The sequence below is a fragment of the Mus caroli genome, unplaced genomic scaffold (genome assembly GCF_978045245.1).
Source record: "Mus caroli unplaced genomic scaffold, Mus_caroli_1 scaffold_13, whole genome shotgun sequence".
Lineage (NCBI taxonomy): Eukaryota > Metazoa > Chordata > Mammalia > Rodentia > Muridae > Mus > Mus caroli.
In genome coordinates this window covers 60175388-60201959 of record NW_028227268.1, presented here as the reverse complement: position 1 = coordinate 60201959, position 26572 = coordinate 60175388, and the positions used below count along the sequence as shown (strand labels likewise).

General features: G+C 45.1%; 2 protein-coding genes and 1 long non-coding RNA gene across 5 annotated transcripts in view; 2 read left to right on the top strand and 1 right to left on the bottom strand.

Annotated features, from left to right (window-relative positions):
* The window catches only part of Fbxw10b (F-box and WD repeat domain containing 10B), a 30442-nt gene extending 21754 nt beyond the window's left edge, over positions 1-8688 (top strand). Inside the window, exons 10-13 of one of the 2 annotated variants that reach the window (XM_021178080.3) lie at positions 247-389; positions 4592-4783; positions 6168-6415; positions 7832-8688. In XM_021178080.3, coding sequence (XP_021033739.1) covers positions 247-389; positions 4592-4783; positions 6168-6415; positions 7832-8625 — 1377 coding nt within the window. In that variant the 3' untranslated portion in view covers positions 8626-8688. The remainder of the gene's footprint in view (positions 1-246; positions 390-4591; positions 4784-6167; positions 6416-7831) is intronic. The other variant, XM_021178081.3, reaches the window with a different exon arrangement.
* LOC147001491 (uncharacterized) lies at positions 344-10406 on the bottom strand. Its single transcript, XR_015045051.1, has 4 exons — positions 10289-10406; positions 4528-4669; positions 2250-3090; positions 344-713 (listed from the first exon to the last, which is right to left on the bottom strand). It is a non-coding gene; the product is annotated as an uncharacterized LOC147001491 (long non-coding RNA).
* Positions 10407-10601: 195 nt separating this feature from the next.
* Tvp23c (trans-golgi network vesicle protein 23 homolog C) lies at positions 10602-25310 on the top strand. Of its 2 annotated transcripts, none has more exons than XM_021176458.3 (7): positions 10602-10735; positions 13120-13202; positions 14805-14949; positions 16430-16519; positions 17523-17654; positions 22047-22175; positions 24252-25310. In XM_021176458.3, the coding sequence occupies exons 1-7, from the start codon at positions 10724-10726 to the stop codon at positions 24276-24278; spliced, it is 618 nt and encodes a 205-aa protein (XP_021032117.1). In that variant the 5' UTR covers positions 10602-10723; the 3' UTR covers positions 24279-25310. The 2 variants fall into 2 exon arrangements, with proteins under 2 accessions (XP_021032117.1, XP_029339931.1); XM_029484071.2 differs by having other exon boundaries at positions 10623-10856.
* Positions 25311-26572: the final 1262 nt, after the last annotated feature.

Genomic DNA, 26572 nt, shown 5'->3' with positions numbered 1-26572 from the left:
AGAACTTAACTTTAGTCATATTCCTCCTAAGTGTGGAAGAGTCACTGCCAAGAGGGAGGCATTGGCTTCTCTGGCCTTCTTAGAGGAGAAGTTAAGTTAGCTGAGGGACATGCTACATGAGGGGCAGTCACGGGAGAAGTGGGATATAGCTTTGGGGTTCCTCTAAAGACACCTCCAACTCTGGTCAGTGGAGGAGTCATGGTCTAACTTGAGAGGGTCTGAAAGTACTGGCATCTTTTCTTGCAGACTCTCACTGGGCACGAGGGAGCTGTAAAGTGCCTGTTCTTTAACGAATGGCATCTCGTCTCTGGAGGTGCTGACGGCCTGGTCATGGCCTGGAGCATGGTGGGAAAGTACGAACGGTGCCTGATGGCCTTCAAGCATCCTAAGTAGGTGCTGGGGAGTGGGGTGGTACATGTGCAGTCTTCAGTGGATCAGACCCTCTGTGTGCTGCTGCTCTAGTTGGGTGGAGTGAGAGAGTAGGTCTCCCTGTGTAGCCCAGGCTGGCTTGGAACTTGTGATCTTGCTTCAGCCTACTGAGTGCTGAGGTTAAAGAAAACATGTGACACACAATAAACTCACATCTGTTAGCTATCTGGTGCACCGGCAGATTGTCCCAAATAATGCCAACTCTAAACTTAGTATTCTTGAACTTGGTCTTTATGCCAGAGAAATGTGCTTGCAAAACCTTAAAATGATCCACATGTCAAGGCCTAAAAATAACAAAAGACATTTGAAAAGTTTATACTTCAAAGTTTATGGACTAGGTTCTGTTCCAGGCCTGCAAATGGGTTTCATTTTTCGACGCCAGTCCAGATTTAGTGCTGATGGCTGCTTGGTGCCTATTAAGTATTCTGAAGTCACAGCTGGGCTCACTTGGAAGGGCTATTGGGGCCAATTAATGATTCTGCTGTGCCTATGGTTTTACAGACTACACAGATAATGCTTCTAACCCCCCCCCCCCAGTGCATTAGAGTGCCAAGATGCTCTATTACTTAATTAAAAGAGTTAGTGGATTCCTTAGGGGAAGCTATCTGAGGATCGTCATTTAATAAGTCAGGTTCTAGATTTCTGGACACTCTGTACACCCCAGCCTTGTGGGAGGCATGTGGTATACGATATAAGATGTGTGTGTACATCTGAATGCTCTTTGTGGCACATGATAACTACATTATTAGCAGGTGGATACTAAGAACTGTCTGTGCTCAGTGGATTTACCAAGTCCCTGGGAACCTGTGGGGAAGCCTTTCAGTGTAGCACCCGGACAATCAAGCCGTGACCTCAACAAGGGAGTCATCTTTACGATGTCCCCTGAAAAGTATTAACTGTATGTTGTTAATTCTTTCACCGGGTAAGACTTGGCTACCGGAATAACGCTTCAGCCAACCTCACAGTTTGTTATCTCACTAATCCACGGGCCTTCTGTCTGCTAGCAGACAACGTCAGATACTGCCACTCTCCACGGATGTCACCACCCACGTACGGTTCATCTTTGCTATTTACAGACTTTTACATTCTATTTACTCTATTTTATGTGCGACTGTTTTGCCTGCATGTAAGCATGGACAGCATGTGCATGCTTGGTTCCTGTGGGGGTCAGAAGAGGGTGGAGTTCCAGGTGTTTGTAAACCTTATCAGATTTGTGCTGGGAACCATGCCCCATCCTCTGAAGGAGCAGCCAGTGCTGATGGATCATTGAGCCATCTCTCCAGCCTCAGATTGGTTCTTGATACCTGGCAAGGACACAGAAAGACCAGAACTACCTGGAGGATATAGCTAAGGCCTTGCGTGCATGCTCCTCCACCCTTCTGTAATGGTGAGGGCTAGGCATAAGCTGCTCAAAGCTATTTGATTGGCAGCAAGCATTTCTTTATAGAGTGCTTTTTTGAAGGATTCTAGTGATTGAATTGATAATTCATCTTTTGAATATGGTAGACAGTTGCTATCTGAAAGAGGAACTAGAGAAAGGAAACTCCTTTAATTCCATGTTTTCAACTAAAATTGTGATTTTTGATTATAGTGTGGGAGAAGGTTATGAGAGGAGAAGTCTGAGCATGAAAAGTTGGGTTGACAGATGGTGATCTTTTACTCTGGATTTTTTTTTCTTTAAAAATAATCTTCAATGTCTTTCCCACAGTGCACACCATAATTAACTTTTTTATAATTGAGACATAGCTTCCATGATATAAAATTCACTTCACTAGTCTATAGCAGTTTATAGTATATTTAAAATGTTGTACATTACCTACCTATAGAATTTCCATCCATCAGCAGAGATGTTCCCTAGTTCCTTCCTTCTCTCTTGAACCTTCTCTCTTGTTCTACTTCTTTTTCAGTGCTAGGACTTGAACCCTGGGCCTCCCAGCCTAGGCAAGCAGCCTGAGCCACACCCAGGACAGTTCCCCTTGTATTTTCTTGGCCAATTTTAGTAAAGACTTGTTGGATGTCTATCAAGCTTTGTTGATCGTTTCAAAGGATTAACTTTTTGTTCCACTGGTTTGCTGGATTTCTTTTTAAATTAACCCAATTAACTTATGCTATAGTTCTTATTATTTCTTGTCTTCTGCTCGATTTTGGTTTTGTTTTGTTTTGTTTGTTTGTTTTCTTCTAGTAGTAAGGTAAAAAGTTGGAGTAATGTGCATGTTAGTGCTTTCGCTGGTTTGTTTCCACAGGTGGGTCTGGTTATAAAAGCCAAAGCTGGCAGTCTCCTGCTTCATCCTCCTGAGTGTGCTGTATTTCCATTTTTATCTTGGACCTTTCCTTAAGCAGGAGCTCTGGACACGTGTGGACATCAGATTCCCAGGAACACACTCCTGGATCTCTCACTCCCCAGCATTTTCCTGACTTTTTAGCTAGTGTATCATTTGCCCTACTGCGTTTCTGGGACCTCAGGTAGCAAGAGCCCAATTATCTACCTGTGACCATCACCAGCAAACGCTCCTCAGGTAGAAGATCCAGCACTGAAAGAGTTCTTAGGTAACAAAGATAAGCCTTTAAGAAGCCACTAGACAGCACCTTAACTCGTCATGATCGCAGCCAGTTCAGTTCTTACTCACACCAAGACTGTAGCTACTTCTCTCATGGCTATATCTGTAATGAAGAATGGACTAGGGTCAGTTAACACATCACAAAACACGGCATTCTTATCGGCTCTAAGGCCATTTTTCCTGTCTCAATGCTTCTTGGGATACCACAAGCCTTCTGTAGTTTTCCAGGATTCTAAAGAAAAAGTAAATTCTGACAGGCTTTTTTGTTTTGTTTTGTTTTTGTTGCTGTTACAGAAAGGTGGAATTTTGTATAGTTTAGAATAGAGTTCATTTAGGGCATGGGGAGGGGAGTCAAGGGGTAGTAGGGGCAGAGAGAGAGAGAGAGAGAGAGAGAGAGAGAAAGAGAGGACGAAGAAGAAGGAAGAAGAAGAAGAAGGAGAAAGGAGGAGAAAGGAGGAGAAAGGAGGAGAAAGGAGGAGAAAGGAGGAGAAAGGAGGAGAAAGGAGAAGAGGAGGAGGAGAGGGAGGAGGAGGAGGAGAGGCCAGCCATGAGCACATGGAGAGAGAGGGGGGAAGGGAATGGGGAATGGAGAAGGGAAAGCAAAAACAAGAGAAAGCAAGAAAGCAGGAAAGTGAGGAGGGGGCAAACAACCCCTTTTATAGTGGGCCAGGCATATCTGGCTATTGCCAGGTAACTGTGGGGCGGAGCTTAGACAGAATGCTAGCAATGACTAATAGGTTTGCTTTGCATGTGACGTCTAATAAGTTGATGCAATTAAATTCAACTTTTCAAGGACACCAATTAAAAAAGGCATTGTAACGATCAGAATTGAATAAACCAACTTGATCCCTGTAATTGGAGAAAGATCCTTTTGGAGCATCTAACTGAGGTTTTCCCTGGCTCCCTCCTTGCCCACTGGCCATCACAAAAAGGCACAAGTCTCGGGTCAAGGTATACTTTTCTTTAAGGATGTTCACTGTCAGAAGGAACAGAAGTCATTCATTAAAGACCAAAAAGAGAATCTATAAATTTAAGGTGTCTGTTCATATAAAAGTAATCCTTGAGCTATGCAGTGGAGGTGCACACCTTTAATCCCAGCACTCAGGAGGTAGAGGCGGGTGGATCTTTGTGAGTTTGAGGCCAGCCTACTCTACAGAGTGAGTTCCAGGACAGCCGGGGCTATATAGAGAAACCCTGTCTTGAAAACTAGATGATGATGATGACGACGATGATCCTTAGCCTTATGCTGTTCTTTCTTACATACCAAGACTGTTAGACAAGAAACAGTTCTACAAGGAATGAAAAGAAAAAACTCAATGCTCAGCATAAATAAGTAGCTAAGAATCAAAATGCATAGAAAAAATAAATGGCCCTGTGATGTATTAGGCGTCCCTCCTCAACTACCTCTTAAAAGCCCGAAGCAGCACCTTTGTCCCCTGCGACCTGCGATTAAACCGTGAATAACTTACAGAATTGAAGTGGTATGTCTGATGGATGGTACATGATTTAAATCTAGAATTATAAAAGCTGGAACCTCTACCTCAAGGTCAGGGATGGCTCCTATCTCCCAACCCCACCCGAATGCTTGAATCTGTTTCCACCAGGCAGGTGTTGTCGGTCGTTCTCTTCCCTTCCAGGGAGGTGCTGCAGGTGTCTCTCCTCTACCTCCGGGTCATCAGTGCCTGTGGAGACGGCAAGATCCGGATTTATAATTTCCTCAATGGGAACTGTCTGAAGGTGATAAAAGTCGACGCCAGAGGTGACCCCGTGCTATCCTTCTTTTATCAGGGCAACAGGTGGGTGGTAGGCAGGTGTGGAGTGCAGAGGCATAAGTCATTCTATTCGGTCTTTTCCTTTCTCCTCTGGGCTCTGGATTCATTGGCAGAGCACAGCAGGCTGTGCTTTCTTCCAGCTTGGCTGAGGGAAGTAGTCTCCTGGGGGACTAACTGGCCTTTGCCGCAGACTTAGTGATCAGGGTCCAGTCAGAGCTGTGTTTACGCTTAAGTGGGGGCATAGTGGCCAGCTTGGAGGGTTTCCTTTAAGTCACCAGAGTAGAAAGAAACCTGAGGGAGACTCCTTAATCGGACCTGATCCCCCAAACTCTGGATCAGCATTTCCAGCCCAAACGAGGCACTTTTCCAGAGTTTACATTATAGGTGAAAGTCTTAAAAATATAGCACTTAGGGAGGAAATACACACACACACACACACACACCATGGTGGGGGGCGAGGACAGGAGAGTATTTCAATTCTTATAGTTCTAGGAAACCTAGACACACAGAGGAAAGCAGTTTGCTTTGTACAAATGAAAAAAAAAAACCATCAAAGTGAGACGGGCAGTTGTGGCGCACGCCTTTAGTCCCAGCACTTGGGAGGCAGAGGCAGGTGGATTTCTGAGTTTGAGGCCAGCCCAGTCGACAGAATGAGTTCCAGGACAGCCAGGGCTATACAGAGAAACCCTGTCTTGGAAAGAAAATAAAAAAACACAAAACAAACAAACAAAAAAAAAATCAAAGAGAAAGAAATGTGTGGGGGATGAGAGGTGTCCTGGGAGTGAGAAGCCTGAGTTCTAAACCTGTGACGTGAGAGCAAAGAGTCAGAGGCAACAGAAGGTCAACTTGCTTTATAAACTGTCTCCACTATATCCAGAGACCCCGGAGGATGCTGGGAAGTCAGGTGGAAGCTTAGCAGAGGAAAGGAGACTTCCCCATTGAGAGGTTTTGTTGTTGTTGTTTTAATTTCAAGGGTAAAAATAGAAACACTTGAGTCTAGATATTGAGCTCAAAAAGAAGAAAAGAGTGAATTTCCTGACATCTGTGTGAGGAGTGTCGTCTAAGCTTTTGTCTTGGGCATCCTAGGTACTTGGATTAGGTACTCCAGAACTGGAAATTCACTGGAGAGGTATTCCAACCTGAGTGGTAGAGGAATCAGAACATGTGTGTCCCTTTCATGATTAATTCACAAAGAAAAGAGTTACAAAACTACCCACCCCTGCCTGATGCTCCACTTCCTCCTGGCAGCACCCTGAACCAGCCCATTCCTGGGGCCACTGCCTGGCCACAGCTCCCTCAGCCTAGGGATTAGACAAGACCCAACTGCCATGCATGTTCTGGTGACTGCCATGTATGCTCTGGTGACCTCCATGCTCCTTCTGTGGGCACTCTCTCATTTTGGTTCCAGGATGGTGGCCCAAACGGACAGCAACATTCTCGTGTTCCAGTTTGAAAATGTCAAGTGGCAGTACAGCTCAGACAAGAACAAAGTAAAGAAGAGCAAGGACAAAGAGGAGGAGAGGGAAGAGACCAGCCTCGGGGATGATCATTCCAAGTCTACCATTCAGGGGCACAGCCTGAAGGACTCTGTGTCTAGTAGACAGGAGTTCTCAAAGTCCTGGGTTCACCTGAAACAAACCAAGAACCTATCTTCCGGTGAAGCAGCAAAATCAGTTTGATTTTGGGGCGTGTGTGTGTGTTGAAGGGGAGAGATGGGAAGAACTATTATGGACATTTAATTAAGTTATTACTTATATCCTCAAGAGACAGACCCAAAGTTACTATACAGGGAAAAAAAATTTATACAGAATGTATTATCCTTAGACTTCTGAGAGAGAAGATGTGCACCTGAAAATGACAGTTATAAGGCATGTGTATGTGGCTATGTGGGTGGGGGTACATATACTGTTTAAGCTATTTATGACATCTAAAGAGCAAATCATGTGGGTTATGTTTTGTAAAGTCAGTGATGTGTGTTGTAGGTGTGGTGTGTGGGAGGGGATGCCTCAGCAGGTCCATGTTGAGGTATCCCTCATTCCACTGAGGTACCAGCCATATGATGGGTCTGGTATAGAATAGGGTTTATTTGGGGGCATGGAAAGCGGGGGTTGAGAAGGGAGTAGAGGCAGAGAAAGAGAGGGGAGAAAGGGAGAAAGAGACACACAGAGAGAAACAGAGAGAGAGAATAGGCCAGCAGGAAACACATGAAGAAGAGGGGAAGGGGAAGGGGAAGGAGAGAGAGAGAGAGAGAGAGAGAGAGAGGGGGGGGTCAGAGAGGGAGAAAAGGGTCAAAGAGCAAAGAGAGGCCAAACTCCTTTTTATAGTAAGCCAGGCCTAGCTGCTGTTGCTAGGAAACTGTTGGGTGGAGCTTAGAAGGAATGCTGACATACTAACATTCCTCCATTTTGGTTTAATTTAAAAACTGAGAAACTAGAAAAAGGAGATGGAGAGGCAGGATCCTTCCTGTGGCTTCCTGCTGACTTTGTGGTGATGTGTCTTTGGGGATCCTAAGAAAGTGGGGATGTTTGTTGGTTTTCAGTCTCAGGAGAGTCGGCTGCCTCCTTGCTGTCCAGGGTCTACAGACCCCGTGCAGGTAGGAAGGTGCAGGCCTAATGGAGGCATCTGTGAGAATAGACTGGAATATCTGTGGGTTGCTTCTTTGGAGCTGTCCTGGATGTAGATTTTGAGTAAACGCCTGAACTTGGCAAGATGCTGAAACATATATACATATTAGAAGCAGAAAATAAAGTTAAGTAGGTTTGGGGAAAAAAACCCCTTTTTCTTAGTCATACATTTGAAACCCTTAGGTCTTTGTGGTTGGGGTGAGGGGAGTCCCCAAATTCGGGAATAAGGGAGGAATCCCACTTTCTAGAATAGGTAACAGGTAGGAACTTAAGTTATCGATTGGCTAGTATACTGCCAAATACTGCTTTCATCCAGAATGTTTGATGGCCTGCCCTTTTCAGCAACAAGACCTCAGTGTGCCTCAGACTGGCTTCAAATTTCATGTATTTATGGCCCCTCCTCTCCACAGAATACTGACGTGCTTCTGTTTTGTCTTTGAATGAGCAGATGATATGGAAACTCCTGTAGGCGAAGTCAGTCATCCGTTGCAAAAGCCCTGGAAATTCCCTATGACACCTGACCGATTCCTTCTGACTATCAGTGCCTTGCAACAAGCCCACAATTCTGAAGAGTTTGCCTATCCCCATAGGCCCAGACCTCAAGTCATTGATGCTTGGGGGCCTTCCATTCCATATCCGAGGAAAGTCCTAACACTCAAAGGAAAATCAGTTCAACACGCAGTTGATCAGCTGCGATTCAGCAATCTTCCTACAGGTGTGAGACAAACCAACATTCCCCTTGAAATCCAGAAACTTCAGCCCAACTTGAAAAAGTCCTTGCACAGTCCCAGAGTCCAGGCCACTGTACCCCAGCCCAGTCTCATCCGTCCCAAGGTCTCTGACAGCTTAAGGGGTGACGAGCACTTGACCAGTTCAATTGATGGGACAATGCGCCGTGCAGGCCCCCTGACCAGCATGCAGGTCATTAAACCAAACCGAATGCTCGCTCCTCGAGGCGGCACAGCCACCCTGTCTCCCAAGAAAGAACGGCCTCGTTTCTACACAACCCTTGATCCTCTGAGAATGAACACTGGGTTCATGCTGATGACTGTGAAGGAGGAAAAAGAATTTGCCGAAGCCAAGATGAAAGAATATGAAGCCAGTGTATCCACTAAAGAGGTAGACCCAGGAAAAGCCAGCAAAGCTGCATGGATCCGTAAGATCAAAGGCCTCCCTATTGATAATTTCATGAAGGAAGGGAAAACAGCGGCCCCCGAACTTGGACAAAATGTGTTTATCTAAACCAGGCTTGGGAAATTACAGCAGCATTACAACAAACAGAAAACCAAGTGAGTGTTGGTTGTTCAGACCTTTCTTTTTTGACATTGCTTTGGCAATTCATATGAACCTTTCTATGGCTCAAAGAATGGGTAGGGTTACACCAAGACACCAGGAGACAGGGAGAGAGTGCCAGCATCCCACTCAGTGAGGTGTAGGCAAGGTCACTGACAGGCATCTGTGAAGAGGTGGCCATGTGCAGTTAGACTCCATTCATCACTACCAACTTAGAGCTATCCTTGCTTCCAGAAACTTTTGAACAGCAGCTGTCAGGATACTATATAAAAATCTCCTGGTATTTTTGCAAAGACCAAAACTCAGTTTTGGTAAAGGATATGGGGAGATGAAAAGGCAAACTTGTATTTAGAACACTGCATGTGATCTAACGGGTCAGAACACACTCCATCAGAAGAAAAGGAAAAAAAATGAAGAAAATATGCTTCATTTTCTACAAAGGAGCCTTTACTTTCAAGTATATTGAGACTCCTATTTAAATACTCAGGGGGTGGTGTCAGGGGCAAAGTAGGTAATTTTGTAAAGAGTAGTTCACGGACTCACTGAAGGGCTCAGGACCTGGACAAAGAGTACAGTCCCTACATAGAGGCTCAACACCCCAGGCAGACTTTCCCCGTCATTAAGTTCCAGTCCTTTGGGGGGGGGGGATAAGGGCAAGGCAGGAGGGCAGAGCATCTAGTCAGTTGGTACTAGGAGGCAACACCCTGTTTCAAAAGCAAGCAAAGAACCACCCTCCCCCACCAGTCCTTCAAAAAGGAAAACAAAAATCCTCCTAAAAGGTGGGAAATTCACTTTCTGGTCAAATGTTCTATATCTTAAAATATGGTAGTGAATTCAAATTGCATTCATATAAAAAGTGAGAACCAAATTTTTTTTCCACACAACCTCACAACATGGGGTGAGTCACCAAAAACATTGTCCAAGCAGGTTAGGACATAGGTCATCTGTCCAGCTTCACAGGAAGATGCACAATTACCTTGCCTGCCTTCTCTTTTTTGGGAATTAGGTCATTATTGTAACACTGGGTTTGACATAGTGCTGGCAAAGAACGAGATAAAACCCCGGGTTCTGTGAAGAGTCCCTTCAGTGAAGAAAAGGTGAGAGGGACATTGCATGAGCCTCCAACAGTCTGACATAGTTGAGCAAACAGAATATCTCTATCATTACAGTTGCAAAGATGGCTTTAAATTCTCTGAATTTTAGGTCTAGGCATGATCATGCCATCAGCAGGTGACTTAAAATAAAAACAAATTTGTGCCACTTTACTAAATGCTCTGTAAAGCCATCACCATCCTTTCCACTTTACAGCCGAGGAAGGATGTACATAGAGATTGGTTATATAATTGGTACATAGAGTACAGATGCGCCGTACTGGCCTCTCTTCTTCGTCTAAGGTTATGCCCCTTACAGCAGTACCCCCACTGCTTACGCTAGTCCTCTTGTCTCTTTCTTACTCGTTTGTTTTTTTATTCCTTTCCAAGGATACATTTATTTCTCAATTATCTTTTAACATTTAAATCGCTTAAGAAAGACTATACTAAAATACTTTTACAAGGTTAAATTACAAAGCCCAACCTCTCTCAGGGCGTCCCCGCTGGTGGTAATGACTCACAGTTTGTACTTCTTTGGTAGCAAAAAACATTTTCCATTCATAACCCAAGAAACTTCGCTTTAGAACCCATTAAGTTAGCCAGTTTACTCCCAAGCGTTTTGCTTTTCCTTAGAAGTGCAGCCCTTGCCCCGGCTCACGCTTGCCCCGCCCACCCCCACCTCGGCCCCCTACTGAGTCTCTGTGGCAAGGCCCCGCCCACACACCCCGCCTCCTACTGCCAGCGTCCGCCGCGTGGACCAGCTCTTCCCGCCCCGCCCACCATGGAGCCCCGCCCCCGTGGCATGGACCCGCCTACCGCCTTCCGGTCTCTGGAGTTGCGCCCTCCCACCAAGTGGCTTCCTGGTGCGCTTGTGACGTCGGCTGTAGAGCTGGATCGCGTGGCAGCTGCGCTGTCGTGGCTCCCGGAAGTGGGGGGCGGGTTGGAGCAGGGTCGTCATGTTGTCGCAGGTGAGGGATGGCGGCCGAGCGCCGGGAGCCGGTGCTTGCGTTGGGGCTGGGGGTCTTGCCCAGTCGCCCGAGGCTGTTGGGTCGGTGTGCCCGCCCACTGCCTGAACTGTAGGAACTGCAGGTGGGTGGGTAGGAGGGCCGGCCCCGGGCAAATTGTCGCTAGAGGGTTTGTGGACTGTGAGGGATAGGGTGCACCGGTGACCCCGGAGGCACAGAGGCCTCCTGTCAGCGGGTGTGGAGCACACTGGCTGCAGGATCTCTGGGTGTGAGGTCGGGGGTAACCCGTCTCCCCATAGCCTGCCCGGATAAGGGGAATGGCCAGTAGGGCCCTGATACTCAAGTGCAGGGCGGTCCTGTAGGGAGAGATTGCCAGAGCCTTGGGTTCCAGTGTTACCACGCTGTACACAGATAATCACGATGGTTATCGCCTTTGTACCCGTAGAGGTCGATGTAGCCAATTGTCTTTCGGCCAGAGATTAGTACATGTAATATATTTTCTTCCTTTAAAATTTTACTGTGAAGCTGGGCGTGGTGGCGCACGCCTTTAATCCCAGCACTCGGGAGGCAGAGGCAGGTGGATTTCTAAGTTCGAGACCAGCCTGATCTACAGAGTGAGTTCCAGGACAGCCAGGGAAATCCTGTCTCGAAAAACCAACCCAACAAACAAAAAAACAAACAAAAAAAACAAATTTTTTTTTTTTTTTTTTTTTTTTTTACTGTGAACTCCCATGTAGATTGTGTCACACAGGTTTCATTGTCAGGTTGGGGTGTTCGAGGAGATGGGATCTGCAAAGGGTAGGATGGCCGGCGGTGGGGGTTGGGGTGGGGAGAGGTTAGGTTGGGGAACAACATATTTTCGGATCATAATAATGAAGACATAGTGACATACCAAGTGTCTCAGGATGGGCCAACTAGAATCTGTGATAAGAAAAGTCTACTTTGTGGAAATGTGGAGTAGAAAAAAATTCATTGATGGTTTCAGATCAGCTCTGAAGGTGCACTTATATCAAAGGAAGCTGTGGAAAGACAACCATGCAGCCTTTTCATACTCTTAAGTCTGTGACCATAAGTCCTTCCACCTGCTGGGCATTTGACATCTTTATAGTCATTACCTTCCTTCCCCCAGGCAACCTGTGCATTAAAATATCTCTGCAGACTTAAACATCTATTCCCTTGTGTTTTTTTGTTTTTTGTTGTTGTTGTTTGTCTGATAATTTTCTTTCTTATTACCTAGAAGCAGCCCCTCCTCCTGGGATTTTCTTACCAACCCCCTCCCTGCATCTTTGCTAATCACCCACAGGTTCTTCTGTGGATCCTGTGTACTCCACTGTTGGGTTACAGCTGATTCACCTTTGTTCACTGGGAAGCATTCATGAGATGCACTGTTGGTAGCCTTCCATTGTTCCCCCCCCTTCCCCGTCCCCCCCCTTCCCCGTCCCCCCCTTCCCCGCCCCCTGAAAAATCTTGTTGGTGTTAGCTCAAAGCCATGCTTTAATTTCTTCTATTTTTTTTCACCCTTCTCCAACTGACTATAACTGTCTTGACTCAGTCTTTCAAGTGCTGGCATTACAAGCAGAAGGGGCCACAAGTGTACTCTATAATCTTAAAAAAGTAAAAGCTCTCCATATAACTTGGAGAGTTATATGTCTTGGATGTCTCTCCATTCATTGTCCTTACATACTTAGAATTCGTTCTCCTCCATTCTAGTTGGAAGTTCTCCGTTCCCTGCTGCTCTGTATCCGTTCTTGCCTTTTCCCATGACTTTATCACTTTACATCCCGACCTGTTCTTAGGAGTTCACAGAAGGATGTTAGAAACCCAGCAGACTTTTAGGAGTCATCTTTGGAGTAGCATTCTTCAGGTGTTGGGATCCTCCTGGGAGCACTTTATCCCTCGTCCAGGATCATCGATTTGGTGTGAGAGGTTTTATATATTAATTAGAAAGAGCTACTTGAAAGAATAGGAAGAAAATGATGGAGCAAGTCCTAGAGGCATGATGGTGGTTATTCAGCCTCCGATAAGAAGAGAAGGCATTGTGAAGGAGCCAAAAGCCATTTAAGTGTATCCCCAATAGCTTCAGTTTTCTCTGTGACTCGGGAGAGATTAGCTGACAGTGGATGTTGGTATTGGGGAGCACCATCTGCTGCTCCTCTTTCAGGGCTCAGGCTGCTGTTAACTGATTATTAGATTCTCACAGGGGGTTTTCTTCCAATGACTGGAGTGGGGGTAGAAGATCTCTAGGTGCCTTTTTTCCTACGCTGTGAATCCCTAGTACTTGTGACTCATGACTTCACCTTCCGTTTTGAGCATTGTGTAGGTTTGTGTGTAGTAGGCACACAAGCACTGGATTTCCTTTTTATCATAGATATTTACTTTGCTAACAGGACAGTAATGATGACACTGAAGATGTCTCACTGTTTGATGCAGAAGAGGAGACAACCAATAGAACAAGAAAATCCAAAATCAGGTACAAGGTTGAGTTGGAGTTATGTTACTGTCTATTCTGTCCAAATGTTGGTGCTAGCTGATGGGATTTGTGTTGGCATTTTATTTATTTTTTTGTTTTGTTTTTGTTTTGACACAGTTCCACTATATAGATTTGGTTGGGCCAGAATTCAGAGAGATCGCCTGTCTCTGCCTCCTTAGTGCTGGGATTAAAGGTGTGTGCTACCACACCCAGCTCCCTGTCCCACTTTTTGATATGAGAAAACATCTGACAAAATCAGAAAGAGAGGGGGGAAGGTGTAAGGTGTGTTGGAAGTCTCAGTGCGTGGTTGCTTGCAGTTTGGCTTTGCTTCTGGGCCCTTGGTGATGCAGGACATTGTGGCAGAGGGCGTCATGGCAGTCTAGAAACAGAAAGAACCATAATCTGCCTTAGGTGACCCACTCCTCCTAGATAGGACCACCTCTTAGGGTCTCCCACACCTCGAACACCAGTACTGCTGTCTAGGGGGCAGGGAGGTTCTGAGGTTCAAAACAAGGCAGAGTAGGTTAGGCATGCCTGTTGGTTTGGCATAGGATGAGGGATAGGTAACTTGAGATTAGTAGCTGGCATGCAGATTTTGTTCAACACTGAACTTTCAGATTAGCAAACCTGTAAATCCGTTATTTGAGCACTGATATTTTAAAGTCCATGCTGACCGCTGTTTCCTGAAGATGCACTATTTCTTTAGCTCAGTGGTAGAGCTCAAGGCTCTGGGTTCAGTTCTCAGCTTAAAAAATAAAAAACAAAAAACAAACGAAAACTACAAAAATAAGGAGATTATAATTTTTATAGATACATTTTGATTTCTTTTGTAAATTTCAGAATTACATCTTGTATAAGTAGCACAAAATTAAATGTACATCTAAATGTATTTCCTGTAAAGAAATTAACTTAAGTCAAAATTCTACTTGAATCTTGAAAACACTGTGCTAAGTGAAGGTGTTGGTCACAGGAGGCAAAATGTTGCATGATTTTACTTTGATGGAGTGTCCCTAATGGGTGAATTGGCAGAGACAGAAGATGATTGGTTGCTTAGGTCCAGGGGGTTGGGAAGAACAGAGGGATGATTGCCAGTGGGGACAGCTTTGCTTTTTGGAGTAATAAAGTATTGTTAAATTGATTGTGGTGATGGTCACACAACTGAATAGATTAAAAAGCATTTAATTTACAAAAACCCCATACATACGTGTATGATGATGTGTGCATGTACTCCCGGAGGCAAGGACAGGAAGAGTATGAAGGTGAGGGTGGCCTGAGCTACCTAGTGAGATCCTATTTGTCATGAGGGCAGGGGGAGGGAAAGAAAGAGACAAAACTGTACGATGACTTTGTCGTAATGCTTGAAGTGATTTCTCACCCTGGGGCTCTTGTGGCGTGATTAGATAATCTAAGCTGGTAAGATAGTTTATACTCAATGAGGTGTTAGAGTCAGTTCATGTACTCTGTTTTCTTGTGACGGTATAACCTAGTGTAGTGGTGGGCACTTGAGGGTAAGCTGCTGGCTTCCTCTTCCCCTTATCTCATGGTTGTGGGTTGCTGGCTCTTGCAGTGAAGTGTAACGGCGCTGCTGTGCCTTGCTTTTAGGCACCCCGTGGCATCCTTCTTCCATCTGTTCTTCCGGGTCAGTGCGGTTGTGGTCTATCTCCTCTGCGAGCTGCTCAGTAGCAGCTTTATCGCCTGCATGGTGACAATTATCTTGCTGCTGTCATGCGACTTTTGGGCAGTAAAGGTAGGTTCTGTTTCTATTTTAAAACTGTATTTAATATGAATTCAAATAACGAATAAATTGAAAGGAACAGGACAGCATTGTGGATTGCTGTTAGTTCATTCATTACTTTAGACCTTCTCTGTGTTGAAGTGCCAGGCACACCGTTCACATAAACACTGCTCAGTTGTGGTGCCCTGTGCGAAGCTACAAATATCACTAGCAGCCATAGAATCGACATGTTTTATTCTGATGAGATTTATGAATAATCTGGGTATAGTGTCTATGTAAAGTTCCAGTATAGTTTGCAGATGTTTAAGAAGTATCCTTTTCTTTTTTGTTTTGTAAAAGCTCCAGGAACTTGGGCCCTGGGATCAGTCTTCACAGCCAAGGGCAAGTTTGCCTCCATAGGTTATTTTTCAATGTCTGAAGCATTTCCATGCTTACAAATGGGGTTTAGAAGTAAGGGCACATTTGTTTCAGTAGTAAAAAATATACTCTTAAGGAGATAAATATTGTTCAAAATCCCATTCTGAAGATAAGAATTCTGAGATTGGGTCAAAATCAAGCTCTGACCAAAAACAGTGACATTAGATAACATCAGACCAATTCAAACACAAAATACCTTGGTACTGTAAGACGAGAAGAACTGGGGCCTCGGATGGGCATGTGCTGTATGCCTGTAATCTTAGCGCTTGGGAGGCAGGAGCAGAAGGATCACAAACTCAGACTAGCATGGTCTACATAGTGAGTTCTAGGTCTATGATATGGGACTCTGTACTGGCTAATTTTATGCCAGCTTGACACAAGCTAGAGTTGCCAGAGAGGAGGGAACCTCAGTTGAGAAAATGCCTCCAAAATACTGGTCTGTAGGCAAGCCTGTAGGGCATTTTCTTGAATAGTAAATTATAAATAAATAGTAATTCATCAGGGAGAACTCAACTCATTATGGGTGCTGCCTCCTCTGGGCACACAGTCCCAGGCGCTTTACGAAAGCAGCTGAGCCGGCCATAAGGAGCAAACTAGTAGGCAGCCTCCTCCATGGCCTCTGTATCAGTTCCTGCTGTCAGGTTCCTGCCCTGCGTGAGTTCCTGCCCTGACTGCCATTAATGATGAACTATAACCTGGAAGTGTAAGCAGAATAAACCCTTTCTTCTCCAAGTTGCTTAGGTCATGGTGTTAGTCTTAAAAATTAATCTTAAGATTAAAACTAGAAAGAAGGAAGGAGACGTAAGAAGGAAATAGGGATGTGGCGGAAGGACAAGCATTCCGTCCTAGGGAGAAGAAAGAGTGCTGCTGTGGGTGTGCTCGTTGCTTATCCTATGCGCTGCATGCACCCTGCTCTTGGCATGGCCATTTTTGTTTAGTTCTTAGTCAGGCTTGGAATGTAGGGTTAGCTGGTTATTCTGGGGAGAGCTGAATTAGTGAAGTAGTACACTAAGAAAGGATTTATATTGCTTCAAATAATCATTTAAAAATGTGTGTTCATATTACTCTTTCCCAGAATGTCACAGGTAGACTAATGGTCGGCCTGCGTTGGTGGAATCATATTGATGAGGATGGGAAGAGCCACTGGGTGTTTGAGTCCAGAAAGGTAAATAAATAGTGTGTGCACGTTCCTCCTGGGGACCGAAGGGTGGAAGAGTCCAGGCCGAAAGCACTGTGTATATCACCTGCCCTGTTAGCACGAAGTCAGGTAGCCACCAAAGTACAATGCTTCTGCTGCTTCTGTCTAGAAACAAGGCGGACTCAGGCCAGGCTCCTGAGAGCAGGGCAGGCTGCCTGTCGGCCTGCTGACGAGTCTTCCTGGTTGCCCCCAGCTTTGTTGCGTTGCTGGGCATCGCCTTGGATCTTTCTGTGTTCAGCAGACACTTTCTCCCATATATTTTTCTGTCTTTGCCCCCATGGTCATTTCCCATTTGTCCAGAAGAAGATTGCAGCTGGCTTCAGGGTCATGATTGGTCTATTCTTTAAGCCGGTGCCCTCGTAACTGTGGGGAACTTGTTTGTTTTGGGTCACCCTGCTTCCTAATAGTGAACATTTCACTTTCTTGTGGAATTTTTTTTTTTTTTTGGAGACAGAGAAGAAGAATCTTGGCAATCCTACCATGTAAATTGCCTGCCCACTGCTTAGAAGAGCCTTCCAAGTTCTACATCTCAGAAAGCAACCTCGTGCTCAGTGAGCTTACATTCCTGACATCAGTCTCCTCGGAAATCACTCATTTCCTTGTCACTTCCTGGGTTTGCTGGGACATGCAGTCTCTGAGAGGATGCACTGATTTCCTTACCTCACCTTTCTTATGAATGAACAGCACTAGTGCAAGAAGAATTGAGTTTCATGGCTGTGAAAGGCCATGTCTTCCTAGTCTGTCCTGAGTTGCAAAGTTCCTGAGTCAAAACAAAGTCTAATAACTTGTTTTATTAAGGTCGTTTAGTGGCAGAGCCTCTAATTTGTGCATTTGGTTCTAACTTTGGACTTGGATCGCCTCTATCAAACTTAGAATTTAAGTACAGTGTGTTCTCTGTTTAAAAAGCGACTTTTACTGATAAATCTGACATCAGTGGTTGAAATGATGCTTGTGTTGTTTGTTTTTGTAGTCAACGCCTCAAGACAGCAAACCAATTTCTGAGGCCGAGTCACGAATCTTTTGGCTAGGACTCATCGCCTGCCCCGTGCTGTGGGTGATCTTTGCCTTTAGTGCCCTCTTTTCCTTCAGAGTGAAGTGGCTGGTGAGTATCAGCGTTCAGGGATAACTGTAGTTAGTCATCATCTGACCCATCCGCCAGGCCCAGCCTGACTGGGCAGCTTTCTCTTGTAGTTCTGAGTTCCGGTCCTCACCTCTGTTTTCCCTTGAGCACAGGGCACAGCCACACACCAGCCTCCCTGGTGTCAGTGGTTGTTGTGTTTTTTTTAAGGAAACTGGTTGGTAATCTATTCTGCTTGCTTATTTTGGCTAGTAGATCACCAGAGACCTCAGGAGCTTAGAACAACTGTGTGCTGGCTTCACCGGCGATTGGGTCAGGGCAACCTTTGGGGTGTCCAGCTCACTGGTTGAGTCGCCGTGTGAACCTGTCACTATTGCTGCCGCTCACCGGGGTCAAGGAGTGGTCATTGGGTTCTCTTCTCTGGGCTTAGGAGGATATGGAAGACCATATGAGACAGAAATACTATTCCTGCTGTGTTTGAAACCTACAGTCTGTCACCCGAGCCAAACTGAGTCTCTGTAACAGTAGAGTTTGCTGCATTTGACAGGCACAGGCTTCGTGCACTGTAGTCGTAAGTGGATTCCTGCTCCCCAGGGGTTAGTGTGTCCGGCCCCTGTCTTGTTGTGACAACTTGGTTTTGTGTGTGTACACTCATATTTTCCTGTTATGTAGGAGTTTTGTTCATTTTTATTTTGTAATCATGTCTATATATTTGTATCTAATCTTTTGCAAATTAGGCAATATCTTCAGTGTTTATGGATTTTCTGCAGTATAGTGGAGTCAGCATTTATGGTTTCTCACTTGTGGGTCTTGTGATTTTAATTTAGGCGTAGTGCTTTTATTTATCACTCCAAGTACTAAACTTGAATGTTTTTACTGACTTAAAGTAGTGGTCCTCTGCCTCCCTAATGCGGTGACCCTTTCCTCATAGTGTTGTGGCCCCCAACTTTAAAATTATTTTTGTTGCTACTTCATACCCAGAATTTTGGACTGTTATGAATCATAATGTAAATATCTGATAGGCAGCCCCTAAAGGGGTTGAGACCCACAGGTTGAGAACCACTTACTTAAAGACTTGCTGTAGATGAAAAGAAACCTTCTGCCCCTGTCTTTTTTCCATTTTTGTTTGTTCCTGTGTTGTTTGTTCCTGTGTTGTTTGTTACGATTGAGAATAATTACCCTTTAAAGTACTTTCTGATTCTTTGTTCTTGATCTGCTCGTGAGTGTGCATGTGTTCCTGTGTTTGTGTCGAGGCAGCACATGGGTGTGTGCACCTGTGCTTTGTGGAAGACAGCACAACTGTTTCGGGAAATATTATAAAAAACGGCACCATCCCGTGCTATACCCTGCTATCTACTGCTCCGGCAGTCAGTCAGTCTCTCTCTCTCTCTCTCTCCCCCCCCCCCCCGGCAGTCAGTCTCTCTCTCTCTCTCTCTCTCCCCCAATGGTAAAAGTGCCACAGACAGGATATGTCTGCATTTATTGTGTACCAACCATTCTGGTACCCTGTGCCCATTCACTGTGCAAACTCATGTTTTGCTTTAGCAGGAAAACTGGCATCAGTTAAGCCTTGACTCTCGCCTTCAGCTTCTGTAGGCCCACAGCCTTGGCCCTTCCAGCATGGATTCTGCCTTGCCTTTGGCAGTGTGCTGCTTCGCTGTCTGCTGCTGGGGTTTTGTGGAGTGGCTTTTCTTTTTCTCTGTCCATTTTGCTGATACTCACAGTGGCAGCTCTTCTGTGACCATCTTGCCCATGCTGCTGCCCTGTAGGGGGATTCTTGATGTTTTCCATGCATTTACTTAGGTTCATGGTCACTACTGTTATCTGAATGGTAATGCTGTGATCAGGGGTCTGCACATAAATGTGAGAAAGAGTGCAGCTAGGCCCTGCTGATTTGGCTAGCTTGTGTGGGGCTTACCTTCTAGGGATTGCCATTTCTGTCTTCCGGTTGGCTGTGGACACTTGCCTGAGCCTCTGATTCTGCCATGGCTGCAGCTCGAGAAGCCTCAGTCCTGTCTTGCATTTCTGCATTTTCTCTTACAGCTGTGCATGTCCTTTGACTTTGTGCTTCTCTTTGAGTTGTAAGGTGATAGTCATTAGTTTCTCTTGGAGCTTCTTGCAGAGTGACACCAGACTGACCCTTTCTCTGAGCAGCAGCTCTTCTCTGTGTTTATCTTAGTTAGGGTTTTATTGCTGTGAAGAGATAACACGACCAAGGCAACTCTTATAAAGGACAACATTTAATTGAGGCTGGCTCACAGGCTTAGAGTTTCAGTCCATTATCATCATGGTGGGAAGCATGGCAGTGTCCAGGCAGACATGGTGCTGGAGGAGCTGAGGAGTTCTACATCTTGATCCAAAGGCAGCCAGGAGAAGACTACTGTCTTCCAGGAAGCTAGGAGGAGGGTCTCCAAGCTCACTCCAAAGTGACACACATCCTCCAAGAAGGCTACACTTAACTCCAACAAGGCCACACCTCCTAATAGTATCGCTCCCTGGGCTGAGCATATTCAAACCACTACACTGGCTTATTTGTTTTCTGGGATGACAGCTCAGGGTAAAGTGCTTGCTGCTCAAGCAAGAGGACTTGAATTGAATCCTAGCTTCCCCAGTAAAGGCTGGTGCAGCAGTGTGCCTCTGTAGTCTCAGTGCTGGGGAGGCACAGGGGAGAGGAACAATCCCTCGGGCTTTTTGCCCAGCCAGTTTAGACAACTTGGCAAATTCTGGATTCAGTGAGAGGCTCAGTTTGGAATCAGGTGGAGAATGAATAGGAGAATGCCCAGTTAACGTGAGCCTTTACATACATGTGTACACACGCATGTACACACACATACACAAGTAGAATTATAATCATTTTAAAAGCCTACTTGTTGCCTTACAAGGAGAGGGAGATTATGATGTGTGACTTCACTCTCCGTCTTCAGTTTAGAAATCCATTTTAAGGTTTATCTTCATTTAATCTGGTGGTTCGGCAGGATCCATGCTCCATCTGCAAGTGGATTTGCCCCATGGCATGGGCACATATGCCCAAGAGCAACCCAGTGTGAACTTGGGAGGCTACCGAAGTAGGCATGAGGTTTTACATTTACCTAGGCATCCGGTAATTATCTTTAATCTTCTATGTGTTTCCATGAGATGTAAGATTAGAACAGAGTATAAGCTCTGCTTCTTTTTGGTTTTCATTTTAATAAAGTTCTTTCAGATTACCCTTAAAATATATGAGCTAGTCAGGCCATTTTCCAGTGTTTCCCAACTTGGCTGATTATTTTTAGGTTTATACATACTTGTTTCCTTACATGGTGTCTTCTTAGATCCTGTCTAGCTGTTTTGTTTTTCACAGCGGTGGTTCCTGCATGTACTTGTTGCTAGTACAAGGACTTAGAGCAGGGGCAAGCGCGCTGTGGATTTGAGGCCGGTCCAGCGCACATCTGTTCTTGCACACGGCTGCTGAAGCACAGCTTGCTCTGTTTGCATGTTGCCTGCGGCTGCTTTGAACTAAAAGTGGGACTTGAGAAACAATAGACTTGAGTGACAGGCCTTGCTTTTGGCCCATGGGATTTCAACTGTGTGTTGTTGACTGAAGTTGTTCGCTGAGTTTTGTAGAGTATTTAATTGTAGGATATCAGCTTGTCAGTTAGTTCTTTTAAAATCATGTTTAAGAGTGAGCATGAGTCTCCTGTCTCCTCTCAGTTCTAGGTGTCTGGGGTGGCCCCAGGGCCAAGCAGCTTTGCACAGTACATTCCTCCTGCTGTGGGAGAGCAGCCTGTTCCCTTCCCATGAACCAGCTGATCCGTGCTTTGTCAGTGCACTGCAGCTCTCCCTGACCTGCCCAGTGTGCTCAGCGTGAAGGGAAGATGAGGCTGACTGTGGATGTGTAGTGGTTGCTCCCTACAGTTTCAGGATTAAGAACCATGGTTGCCAGTCGGTGGTGCTGTTTGGCAAGGCTTCAGAGTTGTGTGCCAGCATTAGTGGGTACAGGCCTGGGGAGTTTAAGGCCCCAACCTACCGCTGGTTTGCTCTCTGCTTTGGGCTTGTGGTTTGGGGTGGGAGCCCTCAGCATGTGCTATAGCTGCCATGCCTGCCTGAGCTCCTGCCTCGCCATCACCAACTCCATCCCTCTGGAACCATCAGCCAAAATAAATGCTTCCTTCTGTCTGTTGTCTTGGCCGTTGTGTTTTATCATGGCAACAGGAACATAGCTACAAGTGTGGATGAAAATGGCGATTCCCAGTGAAGGCCAGTGCCTTGTACGGAGCAGTGTCAGTGAGGTGTCTTCTGCAGGCGGAGGAGTCTCATTGGTTTGACCTCTGACATGCAGCACCTTGTTTTATCACCACAGTCAACCCGGTCTCATTTATCAGTGTAGAGAAAAGTTGGTTTGGGGCTAGTAACTGTTGCGTGATTCCTCTCTCCTAGGCTGTGGTGATCATGGGTGTGGTGCTGCAAGGTGCCAACCTATATGGTTATATCCGGTGTAAAGTGGGCAGCAAGAAGAACTTAACCAGCATGGCTACGTCGTATCTTGGAAAGCAGTTTCTAAGACAAGTAGGTGTTCTCTGGGTGTGATCTGGGACTGATCGAATCATGTCTGACTCTTGGAGAGTTTGCTTATTTTCAAATGGTTGTTTTCAATCACTAATTGTTCTTAACGTACAACCTCTATGTCTGTAAACCACATGTGCTCAGTGCCCGCAGAGGCTAGAAGACAGCATTGATTGGATGCCCTGGACTGGCATTGCAGACAGCTGTGAGCTGCTATGTGGGTGCTAGGAATCAGACGCTGTCTTCTGGAAGAGCGACCAGTACTCTTAACTGCTGAGCTGTCTCCCCAGCCCACCAAATGCTTTGTAGCTCTTTAAGTTTCACAATTATTTTGTCATGAGTTAATGACAGGGATATTTTACTTGTTCTTTGGAGGCTTTTAGGACATTCCAGAAATGTATCATTAGTTCTTAAAATTATTTTGAAACCAAGAGAAATAAACTATCCTTGACAATCACCCATTTTCATAGATTATCTCAGGTTTCATTAATGATGGCTGTTTTAAATGAAAGGTCTGGAAGAATGATTATTGTATGTTTTTAGGCTTTATAAGCACAAATAAATTAAAAACACTTATCATTAGTGTTGCTTTAAAGTAATCCCCAGTCCAGAACACAAGATTTGTTTGTTCATTCACTCATATTTTGTTTTGGGTGTGTATGCGTGTTCTGCCTAGCATGTCTGTGTGCTACATCTGTGCATGGTGTCCACAGAAGCTAGGTGGGGGTGTCCAGAAGACTCCTCTGAGACTAGCGCTATGGATGCTTGTGAGCAACCATGTGGATGGTAGGAATTGAACCTGGTCCTCTATAAGAGCAGCCAGAGTTTTAACCCATTGAGTCACCTTTCCAGCCCCCACAAAGCTTCTTTATTTTCTTCTTCTCCAATATGATGGTTGAAATTAAGGCTTTCCGTGGAATAATGAAGTAGTTATGCTTACACATTTGGATAAATGTCTTGGGAAAATCCTCTAGATTTTCACGTGAATATCCTCAGTGAGGTTTAGTGTAGTATCAATGTTAGGAAGGACAGTGGATCTCAGAACACACCCAGGAGGCTTCTTATTCAGCAGATATGGGCATGGTGTCATGGTTAGCATTTCTAATGCATTGATGGCCGAGCATTACACTGAGTAACAGAGTCCCTGAAAGGTGCCTTGCTCAGGAGGGCGGAGCCTGATGGCCACCTGTGCTCGGAGAGTTAGTCCTCATTCCACCTCGCAGTTCTTGTTATAGACGATAAGGACTAGGGAGAACTAATAGTTTTTTAAATTACACTTTTTTATTAGTGTGTATGTATGTGTGTTTATGTGTATATATACATATCTGTCCGTATGTATGTGTATACATATACACACACACATATATATAGGGGGTTTGTGTGTAGGTATGTGTGTGTGCAAGAGCATGCATGTGGAGGTCAGAGGACAACCTCAGTTCTCTCCTTCCCACTCGGGTCATGGAGATCAAACTTAGACCATCCAGTGTGGTGTTGTACAAGGCACCTTTACCTGCTGAGCCATCTTAGAGGGCCATGATTTCCACTGTTGGATTTTACATGGCTAATGCTCTGGTCCACTTGTTGTGTATGCTTTAGTATTGTGGGATTTTCTTTTTGTTTGTTTGGTGTGGTTTTTTTGAGATATTGTCTCACTGTGTACCCTTGGATGGCTTGGACCTTGCTATGCAGACCAACCGGGCTGGCCTCGAACCTCATGGAGATCCACCTGCTAGCTAGGATTAGAGGTGTGTGTCAGCACATCTGACTGTAGTGTTTTTAGTTGGGAGGGACTTTGGCGATTGAACCTTGGTAAAATATTACTGTTTTATCTCATGAAATCTGTCAACACTTTAATATGACAAGTTGGATATCTGAGTGGGTGATGGAATCCACAGGTTTTCTTTTACATTGTGTCTACTTTTTAAGCATGAAAATTATTATAATAAGGTATTGAAAGTAATGTAATGAAGGAGCTGGCACAGTGATAGATGCAGTTTTCCTTGGTCTGGTACTGTGAGCTCCATGGTATGTGAAGTGAAATAATGTTGATATTAAGAGGTAGTTTTTTCTCTATTGCAGAACACTGGAGATGGTCAGACTTCATGAGTAAAGATGAAGACTGTCATGGACTCTGGGAGCAATGGACAAGATTCTTGGTGTTTAGAGCTTGGTCTGTTGCAGACTGGGGTGTGTTTGTTACTTAGAAGCTTATTCAAAAGAAGGAAACCCCATGGGACCAGGAAGTCTGTGTGTCTGGAAACAGTGTCAGGTGTGCCTTGGGTATCTGTATGGACGGTCCTGTAGCAGCAGCAAGTCCTTCGCACGTGTGAGTGGACCTTCGCATCTTGACCCATAGACTGTAGGAAGGGGTGTTCAGTCTGTCTCAACTTCTGTGTTTGCATAGCATTCCTGTACATGGTTTTTGGGGGTAAGTTTTGAATCAGTGGTAAGGGTGAACATGTTGGTTTATGTATGAATTAGAAAGTTATTAATTTTAATGTGTTCTGTATGGTAAAGTTCCTTATCTTAGACTTATATAAGCAAGTAAAAGCTAAATTTGGGCACTAATGTTAACTGATTTCTAAAATTTTGGTTTTAGTTGGATATGAGTCATTTACTCAAGGTCCATTTGGCGTAAGTGGACCTTTGTAGCTGTGGTGGGTATACAGGGGCTGCTGTTGCTATGTTTCTTTGTGACCATAGATCTCTCTGGAACTGTCTAAAATCTCTTCGTGGTCTTTTCGTTAAGTTAATGAAATACTACCTTTTAATAAGAACATCATTCTTATGAAATAATGAGAGTAATTACTTAAGTACTTGGCATAATAAATGCCTATAAAACATTGTATGAATTTATTTTTTCTTTTATAATGGGGATATTGTAAATCACATATTTGTATTAAGGTTATTTCCTAAGACAAAGCAATATACTATAGACTAAACCAAATGTAAACTACTGTAGGCAGCTGGATTCTTTTGTAGTATTGTAAATTTTGTTGGAATCTTTATATTATGTCGTGAATACACTTGTCCATTGTTGGCACATTTTAAATGTCTTGTTTATTAAGTATCTTTATTGGATTGTAGCTTGGCAGGTGTATAGCTTTATATTTATATAAAACTGCTGTTTACAAAGCATTAGATGCGTGGTCCCATTTAGTCATGGCACTGTGACACCTTTGAGGGGACACAACCTGGGGATCATCTGTGGGATCTAAAGCAGGATGAGGCTGGGGAAGAAAAGCACACTCCAAAGCCATCGTCTTCCTTTGGATGGGTTTACTAAGTGCTTGTTCGCCATCAGACTGACCAACGAGGATGGCCGTACTTACTAAAGATTGGTTTTTATTTGATCAGAAAGACTTAAACCTTGAGGATTGGGAGGCTAACTGGCATCAGTTGGGAGTGACCATAGTTTTGAGTCTGAAATTCTAAACCAGGATGGACTTACTTTTGGACTCTGCAGGATCCAGCGCTTGCCCCCCTTAAGTTTGTTTGTTTGTTTGTTTGTTTTAACTTTATATCTCGATCACAGCCCCCCCCCTTCCTTCTTTCTTTCTAGTCCCATCCTTACAAATCCCTCCTCCCATTGTCCCTCCCCCTTCTCTTCAGAGAAGGGGAACCCCTCTTGGGTACCACCCTCGGACATCTAGTCCCAGCAGGACTAGGTACATCCTCTCCCACTGAGGCCCAAAGAGGCAGTCCAGGTAAGGGCAAAGGGATCCAGCGGGAAGGAACAGAGACAGCTCCCACGTCACTTGTTAGGGGACCCACATGAAGACCAAGCTGCACATTTGCTACAAATGTGTAAGGTCCAGGTCCAGCTCCTGTATGCTCCCTGGTTGGTGGCCCAGGCTCTGTGAGCCCCATAGCCCCAGGTTAGTTGATGCTGTGGGTTTTCTCATGGTGTCCTTGACCCCTCCTCCTTGCTCACTTCTATCCCCAACTCTTCTACAAGACTCCCTGGACTCCTCCTGATGTTTGGCTGAGAGTCTCTGCATCTGCCTCCATCTGCTGGATGAAGCCTCACCAGGAGACAGTTACGCCAGGCTCCTGTCTGCAAGCAGAGCAGAGTATCATTATTAGTAGTGTTGGGTTGGCTCTCTCGCATGGAATGGGTCTCCAGTTGGGGCAGTCATTGGTTGGCTGCTCCCTCCGTCACTACTTCATCTTTATCCCTGCACATCTTGTAGGCAAGACAAATGTTGGGTTGAAGGTTTTGTGGGTGGATTGATGCCCCCGCCCTCCTGGAAGTCTTGCCTGGCTACAGCAGGTGGCCACTTTAGTCTCTCTATCCCCCTCTGATAGGAGTCTCAGCTAGAGTCACCCCCATAGACTCCCCATATCCTCTCCTGTCCCAAGCCTCAGTTACCAGAGATGCCCCCCTCCCCAATACACAC